This window comes from Sminthopsis crassicaudata, chromosome 1, assembly GCF_048593235.1.
Source record: "Sminthopsis crassicaudata isolate SCR6 chromosome 1, ASM4859323v1, whole genome shotgun sequence".
In the NCBI taxonomy this organism is placed as follows: domain Eukaryota; kingdom Metazoa; phylum Chordata; class Mammalia; order Dasyuromorphia; family Dasyuridae; genus Sminthopsis; species Sminthopsis crassicaudata.
Window position 1 is genome coordinate 744,667,776 of NC_133617.1, and position 22,911 is coordinate 744,690,686.

At 50.1% G+C, this 22,911-nt stretch overlaps 1 protein-coding gene across 2 annotated transcripts in view; it reads right to left on the minus strand.

Moving 5' to 3' along the window:
• Positions 1 to 12,334, minus strand: part of OXSR1 (oxidative stress responsive kinase 1) — a 92,882-nt gene extending 80,548 nt beyond the window's left edge. Inside the window, exons 1-2 of one of the 2 annotated variants that reach the window (XM_074284419.1) lie at positions 12,085 to 12,334; positions 366 to 478 (exon numbers count right to left, since the gene is read on the minus strand). In XM_074284419.1, coding sequence (XP_074140520.1) covers positions 366 to 478; positions 12,085 to 12,154 — 183 coding nt within the window. In that variant the 5' untranslated portion in view covers positions 12,155 to 12,334. The remainder of the gene's footprint in view (positions 1 to 365; positions 479 to 12,084) is intronic. The other variant, XM_074284420.1, reaches the window with a different exon arrangement.
• Positions 12,335 to 22,911: the final 10,577 nt, after the last annotated feature.

The following is a 22,911-nucleotide window of genomic DNA, read 5'->3' on the forward strand; positions in this document are numbered from 1 at the left end:
TGGGTCGCATTTGTTCCCAGGCTTTTTTGAGAAAGTCTCCACCGTGTCCTCCGTTTTGAGGGGAGGGAAAGGAGACGGGGAGATCACTCACAGGCTGTTTCCCACCTTTCAAAGGGAAAGAAAACCCTGGCGGCGGCAGCAGCCTTTCTAAGCACAGAGAAAGTGAGCACGGCACGGCGCGCGATTGGCGCACCAATGAAAGCGGCCAGTGGGCTGCGGCCTGCGGGATACGTGGGAGATCCTAATCACGGAACCAAGAGTTAAAGCCTCTCTCAGAGAGAAATAAGCCACGTCTGAGATTCCTTCCCAGCCCAGTTTTGGTGCACTTGGCTAGGTCCCCACTAGCAAACGCAGTCCGTGTATACCAGGAGTTCATCCATGCTGGTCTGACATTTTTCAAGGTTTATCCGTTTGATCGCCACTTTCTCCTTCTTGGGGGAACAGTACGCTGCTTGGACCACCGCAGTCGCTCCACTTCCTAAGGAAGAAAAAAAAAACAATGAAAAGGGGGTGGCTAAAAGAAAGATGAGGGTTCTGGAAGCCAATATTCAGTACTCTCCGTGAGAATCTGAGCAAATGGAGGGTAAATAGCTCAATTCCACCTAAGTTTTACATGAAGCCATAAACAAAAAAAAAGAGCTGCACAATGGAAACAGAACATTAGTGAACATTTCCTAGACATAGCACAGACGCTTAGGGCAGAAAGACAAACAAAGATCACTTAGTCCAGTGTTTCTCAGACTGGGTAACTGTGGAGTCCTAAGGGACCCCACCAAGAGACATGTAACAGCGGAGCCCCCAACAAACCAATCTATGTACTCTGGGATCTGTGTCAGTCACACAATTGGATATTAATCAAAACTCATCACGTGACTGACACGTTAAGACTCTTACTGGTCCAGAATCAATCACTAAATGCCACCAATGACAGGACACATAAACTGAGGGCTGCTGGTCTGTCTCAGGAGAACAGCCCTTAGCCATGTATAGTCTGAGTCTGGGAGTGCTTTATTATTTTTATTTACCACAAGATGTTTTGCAGTAGATAAACACTCATGGATAATTGGGTTAAACTGGAAGTCTGGAGAGCAGGAAACAAAAAGCATTAAAAACCAAGACCCTAATGATGAAACAAACCAGCATCAACAACCTTTATTCAAATACAGAACCTGGACGAGGATGATTCACAATGTGGATTTAAGACTCCCACTCCTTGTGCCAGGAATGTCTTCCAATCACTCCACGGCTCCCAAAGGCTCCAGAAGGTCAGCTCAAAATTCACTGTGGGAGCACTTCCAGACCAGGGCCCTCCGGTCTCGTCTTCCCTCTACCCCTGCAGCCCTTCAGGGTTCAGTTTCTCCTCGATAAGCAGGCACCTAACGCCCAATATGCTCCTCCCCAACTGGGCTGCTGCTTGTTCGGCTCCTCGTTCCTCAGAACACTGTGGATACACTCGTAGGTCAAATTTTCAATTCAACTCAACCAAAATTTCTCAAGCCTCCATTGTGGGAGTTCCCTGGAACATGCTGGGGAAGAGCTCAAGTTAGGGTGGCACACCGTGCACCAAACAGCCTCTTAGACAAGGTGAGAAAACCAGCTGAGAAGCGAGGTTGTTTGCCCTTTGTTCTTGAAGAGGAGATGCCATGCCATGCAAGTGAGTTGGGTTTAAGGGAGGGAGGCTGTGCAAGGTCACCAGCCTCACTCCCCCTCCCCAGAACCATCTGCATCCAGGGGCCAGATAGAGAGCAGGATGACCAAGATCAGAGATGGCCGCTTTCCATAAAAAACTCCTTGGGTAGGGGAGGAAATCAGGATTCCAAAGGCGAGATTAGCACCCCCACAGCGCCAGAGGCTTCAGACTTTTTATTGTGCCGTCAGGGTCACCCCCACAGAAAGCAGCCAGCTGTGGGCATGGCCACAAATTGGAACATTTCTCTCAAATGCTCCATTACACTCCCCTCCTGTTCTAATGTCTCTGCATTCCCCCCTCACCTCTTCAAACCTGGGCTGCCAGCAAGACTCGTGTTCCCGGCTGCCTTTCCCAGGAGGCTCCCCGGATTCTCCCAGGCTGCCCGCCTGTCTGTCTCACAGGTTTCTGACCAGAGGTCACCCTCCATGTGCAATCAGCTGCCAAGCCCCGCTGAGCCTCCCTTCCCAACGCGGCTCATCTGACGCGGATGGCCCACCCAAGCTTCCATCACCTCGCACGGACGGCTGCTGTCACCCGCTTACCAAAAGCCTCTCCCCATTCCAGTCCATCCTCCCCTCAGCTGACAAGCTGATCTTCATGTCTGCCCATGGTTCCCTCGCTCCCCTTCAATAAATTCCGGAAGCTGCTATTACAACCAAGCTCAAGTTTCAAAGCCCCGGTTTGACTTTTAAAGCCCTTCAGCACCTGCCCTGCTCCCAAGGTCTGCTCTTCTCATGCCTTCTTCCTCTCTCAGTGCAGGGATGCCGACACCTTTCTTCCCCCTCCTTGCTTCCTTTGAGTCCCAGCTTAAATTTCCAGCTTCTATCAGAAGCCTTCCCAACTTCCCTTCGTGCCGGCACTTTCCCTCTGAGGTTATTGTCTAGGGCTTGTGTGGATGTAGATGCTTGTTTGCAGGTGGACTCCCCCATTAGTTCCCGGGGAGCCGGGCCTATTTGGGGCCTTTCTCTGCCTCTCAGTATTCAGTAGAGGCACTGCAGACATACTTGCCCTAATGTCAACCTGGCTCCAAACCCACCCTTCCAGGCCCATCCTCCACCAGACTCCTTTCAAAAGATACACAAGTTGTGAATCATCACATGAAATGATCAAAGTGATCAGAGAAATGAGGTGACACTTTATACTCATCAAACTGGACAAAATACTTCAGAATTCCACCATGATGTCTGCGGAAGAATCAGCACCCTAGTTTTCTGAGGGAACGTAAACTGGTGTAAATGGAGCAAAAGGGATTTGCTACCAAATTAGTCCTCAGCAGTCATACTGTTCATCACAATGAGCCATTAAGATGCAACCAGTACGATATTCTTAACATGGAAAAAGGTCAACTTATGGGGGAAAAAAAATTAAGATCCTCAGTGCAACTATCCATGACAGCAAAGTACTAGGCCACAATCTATAGGACTGAATGTTGGAAAAACAGCAGAGCCAAATAGGGTATATTAATGTAATAGACTGTTTCTATTTCATAAAAGAAAAAAAAAAGACAAATACAAAGAACACAAATAAATATGAGCTAATGGAGAACTAATGAAGAAGAAACAAAGACATATGAAACTGAACACCACAAAATCAATAGCAAAATAATCCAAACAGATAACGGCACAGACGTAAGTCTGAAGAAGGCATAGAAAAGATCAATATAATTATTTTAATTATATTTAATTACTTTAGTATCAAGGACTTCTAAAATCCTATGCTAATATTTATACACATTTCCTTTTCTTCTCCTTTATGCATGCACATGTATGTTTGCCAATGCATATATTAAAAGCATTAAAAAGTTCACTTTGTCAATTGTATTTTTATCCTGAATCTTTAAAAAACCAACAACTAAGTTCTTATCCACAAATTCCATTTATTTGAAAGAGACAGTATCCAGAAGCACTTTTCCAACTCGGGATGGTACAATAAAGCAAAGCACTTTTACACAATAAAATAGACAAGAGCGGCTTGCCACTTTGCACAGGCTCCTCCAAGTGCCCGATGGCCTTTCTGCAGCCACTACTGTGTGAGTAGCCACGCTTGGCAGGCGTCTCCTAAAATCCCCAAGAACCTGAAGGGTGGAGCCCTGACATTTGGTTCATTTTTAAAGGACAAGAAATTCTTGCTTATCTATTTTGTGGATTATTCATAATAAAAATGTTTTAAGCCTCGCTCAGGCTTTTCTCCGACATTCAGCTGGCTTTCGGTTACACAAAATAACCATTTGTCACTCGTAAAATCCAAAATGATGTTAATAACAGCCTAGCCCAAACATAATTATGAAGAGTGGAAATATCATTATATACTCCAAGGCCTAAGAGAAATGATTCAAGGATTAACCATGCGCCCCCTCCCTGCTCCATTAAAAGATGTCTAGGGCAGTAGTGACAACAAAAATCTGCAGGCTTTTGGTTCGTTTTACCTTGAAAGAGAGAATTGCTTTTCCGTTTATTACTTCCCATTCACTGTTAAAACAGAGGCTCCCATTTCTGTAAGTAATGACACTGAGTGGGATGCGTCCTAACTCAGCATCACTTAGGTACAACACCATTCCCTCAGATAATGCATTAAGCAAACATCCCTCGAGATAAAGACCGATCCAAGAACGAATCCCCAAAACAGAAGGGAGACTCACAAAAGCCAAGGACTGGTGCCCATGGAGAAGGCTGCAACACTCCCCAGCGGGTTACTCACTGCCCTGGAGGATAAGACTAATTGTAAAGAGTTCTAATCAATGAGTGGAAATGTTCCTCCCTCTACCTTGCCATACCCATTGCTCCTCAGTCATCACTCTGGGACTGAGGAGGGGGGAAAAAAAAAAAAAAAAAAAAAAACACGTGACAACTTCAAATATTTGCAGAGAGAAATGTCCCTGGCAGCCTTCGGGTTTTCTGAGCAAGCCCCAGAGAGTGCATCCCGTGGTACCTGTCCAGGACCACTGAGGCCAGCCTGCTGCTCTCATCCCAGCAGGACAAGCCTTGGCTACCTGGTGAGTAAAGCTCATCCCATCTCCTGAGCAGGGCAGCCCAAACCCGGTGGGACTTCGGGCCTTATGCCCACTCTTAAGCAGCAGATCTCGACTTTCTCTGGGGGCAGAGGAGGCCCACACACCACCTTGGGAGCGGCAAGACTCAGAACAAGGGCCCCTAGGTCTGTTTGCTCCAAGGGAAGGGCACCTCACAGTGGTGTCCAAGGCCTGGGAATTGTGGGGTACAAGCTGCTGTTCTATCAGGTCCAACTAGGCCAGTGGAAGCCCCCCAAAGTGTCAAAGGAACCCCAAAACTCTCTACAACTCCTTCAAGGAGAAAGTCTCCCTGAATGGGGCCTCTGTAGGGGACCCCGCCCTAAGGAAACATCCTAACAGCTTCATTCTGTTTTCCTGAGAGGCCGAACCACCCCCATAGATAACACTCACTACTGATTAGGCTTCCCATTGAATTAAAGATCAAGCCTAGAAAGACTCTTTCAATTCTACTTAAATTCCAGTTCCAGCTGACCAGCCCCCCTGGGGAGCAGGCCTGACTTGTAGCTAAGGCTTCTGTAATAAAAAGAGCCAATTTTAAAGGTACTCCTCACAAAGGAGCTAATATGCCATCCCTGGCATGGCAGCAACCTCTGATTCAGCGTTCCGCTCTCTTGATCCTCACCTATTTCCCTAAGGAGACTTTATACCTCTCTGTCAGGATCTCTCTACTAGAAACTTAACTTCTCTGTCCGGACCTTGCCACAAAGGAATTCCGTCTTTCTATTCATGCACAGCTAAGGCTGCTTTCCAATGCCAGTAACAAGCCTCCTTTACCAATCTAGGTTTTCGGGTTCGTAAATTCCTTTATGGAAAATCTCTGCACCACCAGGAGGGGGGTTCCCCAAACTCCCTACTTTGCGCCAAATCCCAAGGGGATTCAGGGGAGCCAAACCCCTCCATTTGGTTCCCTGAACCTCATCATTTAACTCCCTGACCACCAGGAACCCTAATCGCATCATTTTGGTTCCCTGAATCTAATCTCATCAAAAGGCCAGGTCAGGCCAGGCCACACCTCCCAAGGAGCCCCAGCTTCTGGCTCCAGGCAAGCTTTTGGGGCTTCACTTTTCAGGTTCCCAACTCTAAGTCTCCAACTTCCCTAGTCCTACAGTCAAAGACATCTTTCTCAGACATCATCCTCCTCACCCTCCAACTTAACCCATCAGTGGCCATATTTTGTCCCTTCTATATCCATGTCCACCCACTTCTCAATGATCTCCCCCACTACTGGTACCTTCCCTCCCCAAACTACCCAGGAGCTTTTTTAATGTATAACTCGTATACTTACATGTATGCCTGCTGTCCCCCCCATTCAGTGAAATCTCTTGAAAACAGGACCAGTTTCTCTTCGGTCTTTGTTTTGCCTGGCACACCATAGGTACTAAATAAAAAGGTCCATTGCTAAATTACGTGGACTTTGTTCCTTCCCAAAAGAACTGTCTCCCTCCTGCTGCCCCAATCTTAGACTCAAAGGACCCACTTTTAAACACAAATGCAGACTTCTCCATATATTCCGCTTATTTTCTTTTATTTGATTCTCAGGTCAAGATCTTTCTGAATCCTAAAGCTTCACCTGGGGCGCTAGCTCCCCCTCCCAATTTTCTCTCATCTGCAAATTTGGCAAGTATGCCTGTTTGCTTTTATCCAAGTGGCGGATGGGAAAGGGTCAGATGCGCAAGGCCGACTCCAGATTCCAGGGGGGACTGCACGTAGAGACTGCGCTCCAAGATGACAGAAAGCCATCCCGTCCACATTTGCAGGCAACACCCAGAACTGTCACTGTCTCAACCTCTACCCCCAACTGCCTGTGGGACCACAAGTTCTTGGATCATTCTCCCAGGCAGTCAGCAGCGGGGCCCAGTCCACCCCAGACTGCCTCCCTATAGAGACTGGCTGGCAACCTGCCAACTTGGCCAAGGACTCCCCAGCCAACACGCCTTCTGGTTGCCTGCCCATCAGCGGAAGGCAAAGGGGGCCCCGGGCACAAGGCTCTCGATCACCTAGCACTCAGCACAGCGCCTGGCACACAGGCTGCTAGAGGGCCCACCTTTTAGGCCACCTCTGTGGCTCTGATGAGACTCCCCCCGATCCTCTCTCTCCAAGTTGGGAGAAGACTTCAGGATCTTCCAGCAATCCTGCCTCCAGTGTAGAGAAGGGTGGCCTGGGCAGGCTGGGGGGCCTCCCTGACCCCAGTTCTCATCCTTAACAGCTTATAGGCTACTCTGAGGTCCCTCCCCTCTAGCCTGATGATCCTTGGGTCCTCACCATTCCTGCCCTTCCTCTCAATGTCAGCACTTTGCCATATCCCCTAAACTGGTGCTTCCCAGGAGGCCCAGCTCCAAGACCAGTCCCCCATTCAGGCTCCCCCGTTTCATCTACCAAAAGGGGTTCCTCCTCCTGAAGAATTTGCAGAGAACCAGTTTAAATGACTACTAGCATTGATCTAGTGTTTTCTTGGTTTGCAAAGGGCTTTATAAATAGTATCTCATCTGATCCCCAGCACTGGTACTCTGGGAAGTAGGTGCTATTACCTATCATCACTTTAAAACTGAGGAAACTGAAAGAAACAGTTTAAGTGACTTGCCCAAGACCACTGAGTAAGTCTCTGAAGCTGGATTTGAACTCTTTTCCTCCTCACTGACCCTTCCCCGCTGGGCATCAAAGTGGGGGCCAGAGGAGCAGCTTCTGCCTCTACCTGCTCACGGATGGGATGAGCACGCCAGACCGAGGCCAGGATGACTCGGAGGAGGCCTTGTGGCTGCTCAGGCCCCGGCTCCCGTGAGCTTCCAGCCAGTCCCACGGCTCAGAGAGGACAGGTCACGGAAACCGGACAGTCCATCTGAGCAGGACAGCCACAGAGCAGCCGGCCAGTTAACTGGACAGACTCGGTCTCCTCCCTGTGGTGGGAGGACTGTCGCCCACCAGGGATCCAACCTAATTTGTTTGGACAAAGGAGGCACAATGAGCCGGACACTGACACGTGGAAGAAACTAGAGCCACTGAGCCCAACCACCTTATTTTTAAATAAGAAAACCGAAGCCCAGAGAGGGGACTTGGCAAAGGTCATGCAGCTAGTGAGTATCTGATCCAGGATTTGAACTCAGGTCTTTCTACCTCCAGTGACCCAACCATTACATTATGCGCCTCAATTTCAGAAATTTGACTCGCTGTAAGGGAAAATGGCCTAACCACTGAAGCTATCCCAAACTGTCTGAGCTGCCTCAAAATGTGGCCCATTCTCCACCCCAGAGGGAGGCTACCAACGGCTGGATGATCCACCCCCCAAGGATGCTGGGCAAGTGATTCAATGCATATTTGTGAGACACCCAAGGCCTCCATAAGATCCACCAGTGGCTGGATCTCCCATTTCAACCACCTCACCTACAAAAGTCAGGAATTCAGCAGCCCTTTTCTTCCGCTGCTTCAGTGATCCCCATTAGAAGCCCCCCCACAAAAGAGCACTTCTATTTCTTTTTATCTTTTACCAAATGTGTTCCCCTGGGCTTCTTTCCCTAAGGGTAACAGATTTTCAGCCCCAGGCGAGATCTTATGAGCAGATAAATCTCTTTGATTTAATATACTATGAGCCAGGATTGACCTTCGGCGCTTGTGCTCCAGTCAGTAACAGTACCTGATGAGGTGAATTTACACCCCGACTTTGCATACTTGGTAACATGTAAAGATCCGTTCAGAACTGCTCAGTCATCAGGAGACGGTGACTCCGGTCCAGCTTCTCGCCCTCTCCCAGTTTCTCTGGTAAAATACGCATGGCTGTGCTTTACACATCACGTGCTGCTCTCTTTAATGTCTGGCTGAAAAGTTCTATTTGAGCATTTTCCTCTTCACCTTCTGGTTTTTCATCATTATCATTAAAAAAATGTCCAAAAGAATATAAATGTCAAGGACAGAGACTAATGAGAAAACCCAGGGCTATCAAGAGGCTGCTTGGGAAGCTAAATAAGGCCAACGCTTTGCTTTAAACGTAAATGTCACTTAACACTTCCTGGCTGTGTGACCGTGGGCAAGTCACTTAAACCCCAATTGCCTCAGTAAAAAAAAAGGTAAATGTCAGATAAATATGGAAATATGTTTAATATCGCTGCACATATACAACACTATCAGAATGCATGTCATCTTGTGGAAGAAAAAAATTGGAAATCAAAAACTTATAAAAGCAAATATTAAAAATTTTTATGTATAGTCGGAAAAAATAAAATACCATTAAGTAGAAAAAATAAACTATATGCTATTCATGAAAAAAAAATCATATTTTCAGCTTCTGAAGGGGAAAATTATATCCTACTTTGAAAAACTTTGTAAACATTCAGAATTTTAAATTAGTGCACAGCTGTTTACTTGTTCAATAAATGCAATGAAAGATGTAAATAATGGTGTGGGGGGAATGTTTGAAAATATTTCGTTCTCAAGAATTGTGACAAATGTGCAAGTGTAGAAACGTTCTCTTTTATTCTGTTCTCCAAAGCAAGGCCTCCTAATCACTAAGCCGCAACCGTTCTGCTCCTTCACCTTGAGTTCCGATCCGCATTGGCTCATACAAGCCACATCTGGAGTCCGGGGGACGGCGGTGGGAACATGGAGAATTATGCCGCTGCAAGGATACCCTCGGCTTGGAGGACGTCCAGGAAGGCCAGGATCTCGAGGAGGCCCTAACTGTCCTACATAAGGACCGGGACGTTCTCTTCGTGGCGGACGCCGGCCAGACGGTTCTGCGAGTGTTGTGCACACGGTGGCTCTTCGGCCAGAGAGAAGCGGGGTCGGGGCGAGGACCACTCAACATAGGGACCACCGTGGGAAGGGTCCGAGTTATTCTGGGCTGGCTGCGTGGTTCTCGCAGGCAGAGGAGCCATCCCGGGCGGGGCCCCGCCCCCAGGGTCTCCGGCATTCTGGCCTGTGACTTACTCCCTGGGGATCTCCAAACTCATCTCCTCTGTCGGAACCTGTTTTCTGATGCGAAACATTTAGACTCAAAGAGTCCTAAGTTTGCCTCCGTTGGAAAGTCTAGAGGTGGAAGAGTTCTCAGAGAATGCCTCAATCAGGCTGCGCCCCTCAGGATCCGCTGTGCCGTGTGCATTTTACTTGGCAAGTTTTAGTTGATCCAGAAGAAACTTCCAGAAGACGTCAGAAGGAAGGACAGCACACCGGGAAGTCCTAAGCTAAAGCAATGTTTTAAAATTGCTTTTTATTTTCAAAATCCACGCAAAGAGAGATTTCAATATTCACCCTTGCAAAATGGCCAGCAAAAAGCCAGCGGCCAGACAGCCCGAAACTGCAAGCCGTCTTCTCCGGCCGAGAAGTCAAAGGAATCCGCCTGGACGCGGGAGCAGTTTGGGAAAGAACTGTTTTTAGGTTAAAAAGTCGCCCTGCTTCGCAAGGAGAACAATTTTCATGCCGTGGATTCGTTCACCAACGAGTGACTCCACTTTTTATGTCCCGGGCCTGCCGGGATCCCCACCGTCCTCTTCCCTGCCGCAGACCTCCAGGAAGGCCGGCCAGAGGCAGTCGGAAGCTTCCTGGAGACCCCGAGACTTCTCCCGAAACCCCACAGCCCGAGGACAAGGCGGCCCCGGCTCCAAAGGCGCAGAACTCCCAACTCGGCCGCTTCCAAGTCCAAGAAAGAGGCGCCCCTCCCCCAAGAAAGCCCCCGACTTCCACAGGGATTATTGCAGCCAGGTTTCGTATTTCAATTAGGAAAAAGGGAGGGGAGGACCCCCCTCGGAGGCGCTCCCTCCGGGCCTGAGCAGACTCTCGGGGCTAAGGGCATCACAGCCTCACCACTGCGCCGAGAAGGACCGAGAGCAGGACGTGGAGGCGCCCCCCCCAGGCTAGGTGACTCGCCCTCGGTCCGGCTGGGCAGTAGGTCAGGACTTAACTGGAGGGGGGGGGCGGCCTCCGTTGGCCCTAACGAAGCCAAAGAATGACCACTTATGTTGTTTGAAAGGGTTCTGAACAAGGCAGCCTTTAATTCTGGGGCGGAGGAGAAAGTTCCCAGAACCTGCTCCGGGGGAACAGAAGGGGAAAGCACCGAGGACCTGGGGGCCAACGGGGGCAGGACCAGGCCCGGCTCGGACTACTGCCCCCCCTTCGCTAGCTGCGGTGAAGCCCCCACCAAAGGGGAGGGCAGGGAAGGAGGAGGGGCTGCTTCCAGAGCTGGGTCCTGAGGGGACCAATAGTCCGAGGGGCGGGGCGGCCCCACCCAAGGGGGCCCGGCCAGGTGGGGGGGGGGAGGGAGGAGCATCTGAGCGAGGAGATGCCCCAGAGCCAGGCTCTCCCCTCCCCCCCAGCTTCACAGTACAGGAAGGGAAACCCCCTCCCCCAGGGGCGCTGGGCGGTGGGGCTTCCCGAACCCCGAGATTGAAGCCACTCGGGATGGCTCGGAGGCTCCAGATGCGGCCCCCCGGGACCCCCCAGAAAGAGCCCCTCAAAGATCAAAAAGGAAAGCTCCGGGAGCACCCCGTTTCTCAGCCCCGGGCCCCCTCCCCCCTTGAGGTAAGCCCTGAGGAAAGGGCCTAGAGCAGCAGCGGCCGAGGCTGGCCCACCAGCTAGAGCTTCCCGGCGCGGGCGGAGGGAGCCCCGCGGGGGAGAGCCGGCTCTTCCTGCCCAGGAGGAGCCCCCACGTGGAGGGCGCACAAGCCCGGGCCAAGGGCTCCCAGGCGTTCGGAGGCTTCCTCCCCCGCGCGGGCGCACACAGAACGAGGGGGACCCGCAGCCCTCCCGGGGACCGGGGGGTCCCTGGGCGGCACGTGCCTCGGCTCTGCCCTCCCTATCGCTCCCCTCCACGCCGTCCCTCCTCCAGGACCGGCAGCCACTCCTCCCCCGCCGGGAGCCAGTCCCCTCCCCTCCCCCGGCTGCGTGCAGCCTGCCGGGCGGAGGACACAAAGGAAGCCGGCCCGGCTCGCGCTGCCCCGGCTTGGACCCGGGAGAGGGTTTCCCCCCCCGCGCCCCGAAACCCGTGCAGACCTCGCCCCCCCCAGATTGGAAGCCCCCGGAGGGCCGTCCTTCTCCTTTCTTTGTATCCCCGGCGCTTAGCACATGCCGGGGACACAAGCGGCGCTCAATAAATGCCTCGACCAGTCTGCCGGGCCCCAGGCTCGGGTATGCAGCAAGTGCCTAATAGATGCAGACGCCCGCCTCCACGCCCCCTGGGCCGGAGCCCCGCTAGCTCACGCCCCGCCCCCCCGACGTCAGATTCAATTCCGGCTAATTAGCCCAGCCCCAGCTTTTATTAAGCGCCTCCTAGGTGCCTCCAAAGGGGAGGGGAGGGGGAGAGGCGGAGAGGCGGAGAAGCACCTGGGGGCGCGCGCGCGCTCGAGCCCCCGGCGCGCGCCCGCTCCCGCGCACGCGCACTCACCGATCACCTCCTGCAGCTCATAGTCGTCCCTGTTGATGGACCAGGGCAGCGCGCCCGCATCCTCGGCCATGGCGGCTGCGCCCGGGCCTCCTCGACCTCCTCCCGCCCCCGCCCCCAGGCACGCCGGGGATACAAAGTCTAGCGGGGCCGCAGACGGAGCTCGAGCCGGAGCCGGAGCAGGAGTGACAGTAGCGGCCAGCGGGCGCCTCACTCCGCGCCTCGCCCGGCCCCGCCCCGCCTCGCGGCCCCGCCCAACTGCCAGGGCCGCCGCCGCGCCGAAGCGAAGCGCAGCGTGCTGACGTCACCACCACGCCCACGCCGCCACGTTGAGTGTGTCCTGTTCGCGGTCTTCGGCCCGATGAGTGGGCTGAGGAGAGTTCGTTCACCTCGCGGGGGTGTAGCCCGATGTACGAATGACGAGATAAAGGAGTGACTGGGGACCGGACGAAACCAGCCCTTCCATTATAGCCTGGAAGTGCACCGTAAGGCCACACTCGACATGGCGCCCGGCGCAAAGTCGTCAGCGTAGCTCCGCCCCCAGCCGTGAGCTCCCAGCCGAAAGAGAGGAGGGCGTGACTCCGACCACGCTCGCCGTCCGTCACGCGGAGCTCCGCCTCCGAGGCGGGCGCGCGTCGTGGAGCATTAAGAACTCCTCCTTCAAAACCCAGAGCACCGCCCGCGCCCGATTCCGGATGACTTCCGGCGTGACGTCAGGGCTCCGCGGCCCCTCCCAAAGGCTGGCTGTGGGGGAGGAGGCGGAAAGTCCGACGGACGGAATGGGGAAAGGACTGGGAAAATGACTGCAGGACCGGAAGTCGCGGCCTGCCGGTCCCATAACGTCACTTCTGGGCCGGTCTGCTCTTGGCGAACCCAGGAACGCAGAGGCGCTTAAGTTATACAGAGTAGAAAGGAGGAGCCTATGGAAAGGCATAATTAATGTGGATTAAAAGTTAATAAATTATATCAATGCAAAAGAGAGCGTTCGGTGGAGGAGGCGGGTCGGGTCTGAAGGCGATGCTTGGAGGCTTCCGAGAGGCCCTTGCGGAGGGCGTGGCCCGAAAGGGCACGTGGAAGGTCGTGGCGCTGTGTGGGGCACTGAGGCACGGAGGAGGGGCCGTGGGGGGGGGAGGCGCTGAAGGAGGGCCTTGGAGCGTAGAGGAAGCGGCCCCTGAGGCCCGGGAGGAGGCTGCATCCGTGGCGGGGCTGTGGGGGCTCACCCCGGGAAGGGGCCTCCATTTTTGTGCAGCCCTCCCCTTCCCACAGTGATTTTGGACATGTTCGTTTGGTGTTTCCTGAACAAAAGTGAGGTGGAAAAAATGGTTTGGGGTAACGTCGCGGGCAGATGTCACCGCCTGAGCGTAAGGGGCGCTGAGCCACGTGTGGGAGCCTCGCGGGCCGGAGGATCCGGGACTTCGAAACGAGTGACGGGCGAGGGGCGAGGAAAAGCCCGGTACGGCGCGGAGCTGATGCTCCCGGAGCCAGCCCCGTGGGCGTGAGAGCCCGGCGCCGTAACCCAGCTCTCGGGAGAATCCCCAGGGAGGGGATCGTCTCCAGAAACCACCTCAGTCCCTCCCTGCGCGACCCCCGCCTCACCGCGTCCTAAGGAAGCCGCGGCCCGCCCCGGCCTTCTCCAGGGAGAGTCCCCGAGTCTAGCGCCGCCCCCGGGCGTGGTCCCTTTCTCAAACCCGCCCCAACATAAAACGGGATCCCTGCCGCAGCCTGGCCCCTGCCCCCTGGGTCCTGGGCGCCGCTGCCCTGATTCCCGCGGACTGGCCGAGCCCCGAGGTCTCCCCGTCTTCGCCAGACAAGGGGCCGACCCAGTTCCACCGGCTCACGTTAATAAAGTCAGTTTATTGACTCCCGCTCCCTTATTCTGGTTGGATTTCATCTGTTTTAGAGTTGGTTAATGTCCCAGCCACGGAATCCTGACTGACATGAATTAGCCAAGCGTGCAATTGTCCCTCCCTCCGAGTCACGGACGAAAACGTTAACGGCCCGGACCCCCGCCCCCCCCCACCGCCCCTTGGGTCATTTCCCCGAATCCGAGGGAGGGAGAAGTAGCGCTGCAGCGCCGCAGGGCTGGCCAAGGCTCCCCCCACGAGACCTGAGAGGCAGAGGCGGTTTTTCCATTTTGCCAGGAAGGAGTTAAGTGACTTGCCCAAGGTCACATAGTTCATTTCTCTGGTCCTCCCTGCACCGTTAAGTTTTAGACTAAAGTGGCAAATTGCAAGTGAGAGGATGCTGTAAGAAGGTGGAATCTTAAGTGTGGAGCTCGGGCTGTGGGGCTGGGAGTGCATCTCCGACAGGCAGTAACGGGACAAGAAAGGAAGGAAGACCGGCCCAGGAGGAGCCAAAGTGGCCGTGAGCGCCGGAGAGGCCCGTTAGGTGGGAGAAGCCCGGAGCCAGTGCAGGTTTCTGCGTCTCCCTCCCCCGGTGTTTCCCTTCCTCAGGCCTTTGCCGCCGCCTACGTGCCTGTACTGGGCCTCTGCTGGTTTCCACCCTGTTTCTTCCCCACTGGGGAGATAAATCTGCTTTGCCTGGAACGAAGACATTACTCCCACCCATTCCCCTCCCCCTCTGCCTTCTATCCTTCCCTCTTTCTTCCCTTTAAGACCAGAGAAGACCTTGGGAGAATCTTCCTTCAGTCTTGCCCGCTCAGCCTCCCATCCTCAGCCGCAGCCTTCCCTGAATCCTGCAGTCTTCACCCAGCCCCGAGTTCCTATTTGGCCAAATCGGCAGCCGGCCCCAAGCGTCTGCATGTGTGATCCCTGCTGCCCCTCAGCTCTCTCCCCCCCAAGGACTTCGCTTGGGGTCCTTCTCCTAGAGGAGCCCTTGAGTGAATGGAGCCACAACGGAGCAGAGCAGCCTCCCTTGGGGGCCTCACTACCCCATTTTCCTCCAGCACTGGGGACAATTGCCCAGATCTTTCAGATTAGGACAAACCGCCTTACACTGTTTTAAACACATACACATAAATACGTGTTTATCTCCATCGCCCCAACCAGGTGGGGAATTCCTTGAGGGCCAGGACTTTATCTGTACTGATTGATCGTGATGCTTCAAATGCCAGCTGGTTTTCGAACCTTTTTCTTGCCAAATCACATGTAAGCCTCGCCCACTTTGCCTGGATTATAGTTAGGTAAGTTTACACAGAAAAATGGAAGTGGGTGATGCCAGCCTATCCGGTCTTCTACGTTTGCCCCTTCTCTTTCCTCCTCTATCACTAATCTCTGCTGTTTGCTCCCTTACTGTCTACAAGTCTGTGCCCAAAAGCTCGTTCCAGCCTCCCATGTCTCCTTTCTTTTGTGCCCAGCGTCCCTGAGAGGCCATCTACACGAGGAATTTTTCATTCTTTCCTCATAGCCTCTGACCTCCTTCCACTGAAACTTAATGACTTCTTAGCTTGGTGATCTCATTAGATCCCATGGATTCAATTATCTCTGTAGATGATTCTCAGTCCTGATTTCTCACGTGATCTGTATTCATCTCCAATTTGCCTCTTGGACATTGCAAACTGCATATCTCAAATGTCTTAAACTCAAACAGTCCAAAACAGCTCCTTGTCTTCCCTCTCCCCAAACTCTCCTCTCTTCCTAACTTCTCTATTATTCTCTCTCCTTCTGTCTGTCTCTCTGTCTCTCTCTGTCTCTCTCTCTCTCTCTCTCTGTGTCTCTCTCTGTCTCTGTCTCTCTCTGTCTGTCTCTCTCTGTCTCTGTCTCTCTCTGTCTGTTTCTGTGTGTGTGTGTCTCTCTCTCTCTGTCTCTGTCTCTGTCCTTTTCTCTCTCTCTCTCTCTCTCTCTCTCTCTCTCTCTCTCTCTCTCTCTCTCTCTCTCTCTCTCTCTCTCTCTCCCTCTGTCTCTCTCTCTGTCTCTGTCTGTCTCTCTCTCTGTCTCTCTCTCTGTCTCTCTGTCTCTCTCTCTCTCTCTCTCTCTCTCTCTCTCTCTCTCTCTCTCTCTCTCTCTCTCTCTCCCTCTGTCTCTCTCTCTGTCTCTCTCTGTGTGTCTCTCTCTGTGTGTCTCTCTCTCTCTCTCTTATCTCTCTCTCCCTCTGTCTCTCTCTCTGTCTCTGTCTGTCTCTCTCTCTGTCTGTCTCATTATTTGGGGTTAAGTGACTTGCTCTGGATCATACTTGCTAGTAAATGGCAGGTGTTTAAGGCTGGATTTGAATTCAGGTCCTACTGACTCTAGGGCTGGTGTTCTATCCATCTGTTGCTTTTTAGAGTTTTACCATTCTCACTAGCAACCTAAATATCATCTTTAATTCTTCACAGTCTCAACCCTGTTACCCCAAATCCAATCTGTTGCCAACTCCTGCCAAGCCTACTTTCATAGTATCTCTTATGTGTACCCCTTGGGTCTAACCGTCTCCACAGTGGGGCAAGTTCCTCACCACCTTGAACCTAGCCTGATGCAGTAGAGCTTCCCTGCCTCAAATCCTTCCACACTCCACTTCATCCGTCAAACTGATCTTCCTAAAGCTCGAGTCTGACTATATACCATGACCATCCTCTCTCCTCATTCAGTAAACTTCAGGGACTCATACCACCAGGATTAACTTTACAATCTTCTGCTTGGTTTTTAAAGCCCCCCACAAGCTGATCTCTTTCTACCTTCCTAGTCCTCAGACACCTTTACTGTGTGATGGCTTCCTTGATGTTCCTAGAACAAGATGCTCTCTCTCCCATGGACATTTTCACTGGCTGCTCATACCTGAATGCCCTCCTCATCTCCCCCTTTCCCACTCCTCCTTCCTTGATTTCCTTCCAAGTCCCAGATAAAATTTCACCTTCTGTAAACGGCCTTTTCTTTAAGTCCTCTTAATTCTAGTCTTCCTTCTATTGATTATCTCCAATGTTCATCTATATCTTCTTTGTCCAGAGTTGTTTGCATGTGGTCTTCCCCCTTAGACTGTGTGCTCGGAGAAGTGACTGTTTTTGCCTTCATATGTATCCCCAGAGCTTAGTACAGTGCCTGGATCATAGTAGGTGCTTAATAAATAACTGCAGTCATTCAACTAACTTAATATGAATCACCTTGCAGATAACAGACACTGAGGAAAGAATTAGCTCTAAATTAATGGTTCCTCTTTGGCACAGGAAAAGTTAGAGCCTTGCCTGATATGAGACGTCAGTGTTAGTGGCAGGACATAGCTGATCCCAAATTCCTTGTATTGATCATTTCCATATGTCCCTACCACTGGAATCAGTTTCTCCCCGTAAGAGGAACACCAGAGCTGAGACTCCTGGTAGAGCCGGCCCATTTGGAGCCTCGTGGCAGAGAGAGCATGATGGCCTAAGTTGTCTGTCTGGAGTTTTCCTTCCCCTGCCCTGAGTAAGCACAGGCTGCTCTGTGGGTGCTGCTGATCAAGTCGGGCAATGGCTGAAAAACAACTAAACAATAAAAGACAACCCAAAGATCCTAGGTTTAGGGCCGGAGTCATTACATCCAAGTCCCTTGACTCTCAAGAGACAAAGGTCCCACAGGGATTGGGGGAGGAGGGGCTCTGGGAGCTGCTGCTTTTTCCATAGTCTTCCCAGAAGAGTGAGTCCACAGTGGGACCCAGACAATGTGTCTCTGCTTCTCTGAAGATGTTTGTTACAAGAGAGAATTGGAGGGAAAACTGGGACACTGATACATTGTTGGTGGAGTTGTGAAAGAATCCAGCCATTCTGGAGAGCAGTTTGGAACTATGCCCAAAAAGTTATCAAAATGTGCATACCCTTTGATCCAGCATTGCTGCTATTGGGCTTATATCCCAAAGAAATACTAAAGAGCGGAAAGGGACCTGTAAGTGCCAAAATGTTTGTGGCAGCTCTTTTTGTAGTGGCTAGAAACTGGAAGTTGAATGGATGTCCATCCATTGGAGAATGGTTGGGTAAATTGTGGTATATGAAGGTTATGGAATATTATTGCTCTGTAAGAAATGACCAGTTGTAACACATGTAAAATGTATGGGATTGCCTGTCATTGGGGGGAGGGAATAGAGGGAGGGGGGGATAATTTGGAAAAATGAATACAAGGGATAATATTATAAAAAATATATATATAATAAAAAATTAAAAAAAAAAAAAAGAAATGACCAGCAGGAGGAATACAGAGAGGCCTGGAGAGACTTACATCAACTGATGCTGAGTGAAATGAACAGAACCAGAAGATCGCTGTACACTTCAATGCTGTATGAAGACGTATTCTGATGGAAGTGGAAATCTTTAACATAGAGAAGATCCAACTCACTTCCAGTTGATCAATGATGGACAGAAACAACTACACCCAGAGAAGGAACACTGGGAAGTGAATGTAAATTGTTAGCACTACTGTCTATCTACCCAGGTTACTTATACCTTCGGAAGCTAATAATTAATGTGCAACAAGAAAATGGTATTTACACACATATATTGTATCTAGGTTATATTGTAACACATGTAAAATGTATGGGATTACCTGTCATCGGGGGGAGGGAGTGGAGGGAGGGAGGGGATAATTTGGAAAAATGAATACAAGGGATAATATTATAAAAAAAATTAAAAAAAAAAAGAGAGAGAATTGGAGTGGAAGAACAGGTGGTGGGAGGGTGATGTCTGAAAAGGACTGGGCTGAAAAATATCGAAACAGAAGTCATCCGTAAACTCTAAAAGCACACGCTGGCATTGTTCAAAAAGCTTTCCTTCTGTTCAAAGTGGCCCTCGTTAGCCCACCACGGTGGCTGAAATTCCAACATCGAAATTCATTCCTTTGTGTCTGAACTTTGAGAGAGCTAGGTACCTCCTTTCACACACACATACACTCCCTCTGTTCTCCTGTTCTTTTCAAGGTCGCCAATTACTTCCTGCTTGGTTTTTTAGCACCTAATTTTTCCCCTCTCCAATCTACCCTCCACACAGCAATCAAGATGACATTACTAATCCACAGAGCCACCCAGCCCATTCCCCTGCTCAAGGATTTCCAAGGCTTCCTGCGATCTCTAGGACAAAGGAAAAACTAAAGATTGGCATTTAAAGCCATTTACAATCTGGAGCCATGCAACCTTTCCCAACATAGATCACTTCAGGCCCTGTTCCAACAAAACTGGCCTATGGGTGTTTCCCTTGTCTTCAGCCTGGATTAGCAGGACTTTTGGCTGCAGACTAGGGGTGGATTCAAGGAGGATGCCCCAGAAAATGATGGAGCAGAGCAGCCAAGAGGTGCTGGAGTCCAGGCTAACTCCAGCCAGGGCTGCAGGGTGGTGGCAGGTCCATTCCCCCTACCCCATGAGGGATGAATTAGCTGTGACAAGAAGGGTTTAGAACTCTCTGCTCTTGACAGAAAAGAAATGCACAGGAAAAAACGAGTTGTGGAGGGATGTCTCTGTTGTTCTACTGGGTCTAAGCCTGGGAGGAAAAGCCACAATCAATGAATAGATGTGCATTAGGTGCCCGGGATGCAGCCATCAAAGTGTTCTCTGCCCTGGAGGAGTTTCCATTCCATAGTGAAAAGCCCATGAAGATATGGAAGCATGCAAGGCCACCTGAGAGGAGAGGAGGCTCCAACAGCTGAAGTAATGAGCCCAAAGCCACAAGTCCACAAAGCGGCCCTCCTTGAAGTGTGAGTCAGACATCAAGTGAGAACTGAGTTTTGATGTCTCCACTTCTGTGCCCAGTCCCTGGAGGAGTGCCATGGGAAACTCTACTGCCTGACAAAGGGGATAGACGCATCCTCCAGTATCTTCAAAACCCCAAATGGGGTCACGAAGAGTTGGACTGTAAATAATCTCCTTGAAAATTTAACTCGCTCTTGCTAGTAGATCTGAGCTGGCTCACACACACAGTTTGGTATCAAGGTGGTGTTTTATTCAGTAATGCTTATGGTTTTTCTTGAGTCTTCACCAAGAGCAAAGCATTGTATACTTATACACACACACACACACATATATATGCTTCCTTAGGGAGTGACCCGGTTATGTCAAATGTCACATAACTAGGGATCCCTGCAATGGAGCAAGTCCAGAGAAGAAGAAGAATTCACCAGTTGATTCTATTCCCTTCAACCCCAATAACCCACACCCCAAGGGAGAGGAAACTTAACCCTTCCTTGGGATTCCTGTCCAATGGGACAAAGGAGCATAAGTGGCCGTGTCCCTCCTATTAACAGGACTGGGAGAGCTAAAATCACCTTTGCATTGGCTTCCCCATGCCTTTAATGACTTCCTTTTTTTTTCTGAGGCTGGGGTTAGGTGACTTGCCCAGGGTCACACAGCCAGGAAGTGTTAAGTGTCTGAGACACATCTGAACTCGGGTCTTCCTGAATTCAGGGCTGGTGCTCTCTCCACTGCGCCCCCTAGCTGCCCCTAATGACTTCCTTCTTACTTCAAGCTCCTGGCATTTTTAGCTTGCATCAAGGCAAGTTCAGGGGCTCTCTCCCATTCCAAGCCTCTTCCAATTCTGGTTCTTGGGGTTCTCCTCTCCTTTCTTCTTCTCTTTCCTTTTCCCCCCTCCCACCCTTCCTATTTTCCTTCTTAACTTCTCTTCTTTCCCTTATCAATTTCTTTCCATCATTTCTTCTTTCCCTTCTTCATATTTATACACCTGAGTACATCCTGTATCTCCCCTCCCTATAGCGCAGTGCCTGGTACTTAAGTCTCTGAATCTCTTGCACTCACCCCTCCCTTTTTACTTCCACAGCTTACAACCTACTTTATCACTTCGTGAGTTTCTATTGCAGTGTCTTCCTTCTAGATGAATCATCTTAAAACATGCTTTGCACACAGCAGTTCCTTGCTGACAGACCTTCAATGGTTATCTGATGTGGGCCATGCTCCTAAGTCTAGTATTAGATGTCGTTCCAGACCTGATTCTCTTTGATTTTCTGTCCCATTACCTACTTGTTATCACTCATTTCAGCCAAACTGGGACTGTTAACATATGAGTTTCTACCTCCATACCTTTGATATCAAGTCTGCTTCCCCCACCTTGAAAGTTCTTTTTGAATGGGACTGATTGGATGAAGTATTTCTCAGTATTGAGTCACATGATCCCTGTTTCCAAGGATCCAGGGTCCCAGGGATGAACTTTGAACCTAGAGATACAGGAACATGAAAGAAGTGACATGATCTGTGGGAGCATTGGTCAAGGATGGTTATGTCCTTCTGGTCTGTCCAATGAGAAGGCTCAAGTCTTTTGCTTTTAAACCCTGGACAAGCTGGAAGCTGGCCAGGTTCCAGGAGCACATGGTCCTAGCTGTGTGCCTGGGCCTCTCCCTGCGGGGATTAAATAAATGCTTTCTCTTTGTACCTGATGATGTCTGATTAGTTAACTGGGAAGGAGTATTGCACCCGACCTGTCCCACACATCTATCCATCAACTGAAATCAGTCATCCTTCAAACCTCCCCCTAAGTCTGGATAGAGTTCTGCTCTAGGCCTGATCTGGCCTTAGACACTTACTAGTTGTGTGACCCTAAGCAGTCACTTCACCCTGTTTGCCTTAGTTTCCTCATCTGTAAAACGAATTGGAGAAGGAAATGGCCAATCACTCCAGTGTGTTTGTCAACAAAACCCCAGATGCGGTCGTACAGTTGGAGATGACTGAAAAACAAGACTCAACTGCTCCCTGAAACCTTTGACCATTTCTCCTTCTAAAATCTCTTATTGGTTGATCAGTGGCATAGGTTAGGTTCACAGGACAAGATAGTGAATAAAAATAGCAATCTAATCTTTGACAAACCCAAAGATCCCAAATTTTGGGATAAGAATCCATTATTTGACAAAAACTGCTGGGAAAACTGGAAATTAGTATGGCAGAAACTAGGCATGGACCCACATTTAACACCACCTACTAAGATTAGATCAAAATGGGTCCAAGATTTAGGCATAAAGAACGAAATCATAAATAAATTGGAGGAACATGGGATGGTTTACCTCTCAGACTTGTGGAGGAGGAAGGAGTTTGTGTCCAAGGGAGAACTAGAAACCATTATTGATCACAAAATAGAACATTTTGATTACACCAAATTAAAAAGTTTCTGCACAAACAAAACTACTGCAAACAAGATTAGAAGGGAAGTAACAAATTGGGAAAAAATTTTTACAGTTAAAGGTTCTGATAAAGGCCTCATCTCCAAAATATACAGAGAATTGACTTTAATTTATAAGAAATCAAGCCATTCTCCAATTGATAAATGGTCAAAGGATATGAACAGACAATTTTCAGATGATGAAATTAAAACTATTTCCACTCATATGAAAGAGTGTTCCAAATCCCTATTGATCAGAGAAATGCAAATTAAGACAACTCTGAGATACCACTACACACCTGTCATATTGGCTAAGATGACAGGAACAAATAACGATGAATGTTGGAGGGGCTGTGGGAAAACTGGGACACTGATGCATTGTTGGTGGAGTTGTGAAAGAATCCAACCATTCTGGAGAGCAATCTGGAATTATGCCCAAAATGTTATCAAAATGTGCATACCCTTTGACCCAGCCATACTACTACTGGGCTTATACCCCAAGGAACTACTAGAGAAGGGAAAGGGTCCTGTATGTGCCAAAATGTTTGTGGCAGCCCTTTTCGTAGTGGCTAGAAGCTGGAAGATGAATGGATGTCCATCAATTGGAGAATGGTTGGGTAAACTATGGTATATGAATGTTATGGAATATTATTGTTCTATAAGAAATGACCAACAAGAGAAATACAGAGAGGCTTGGAGAGACTTACATCAACTGATGCTGAGTGAAACGAGCAGAACCAGAAGATCATTATACACTTCAACAATGATACTGTATGAGGATGTATGCTGATGGAAGTGGATTTCTTCAACATAGAGAAGAACTAATCCAATTCCAATTGATT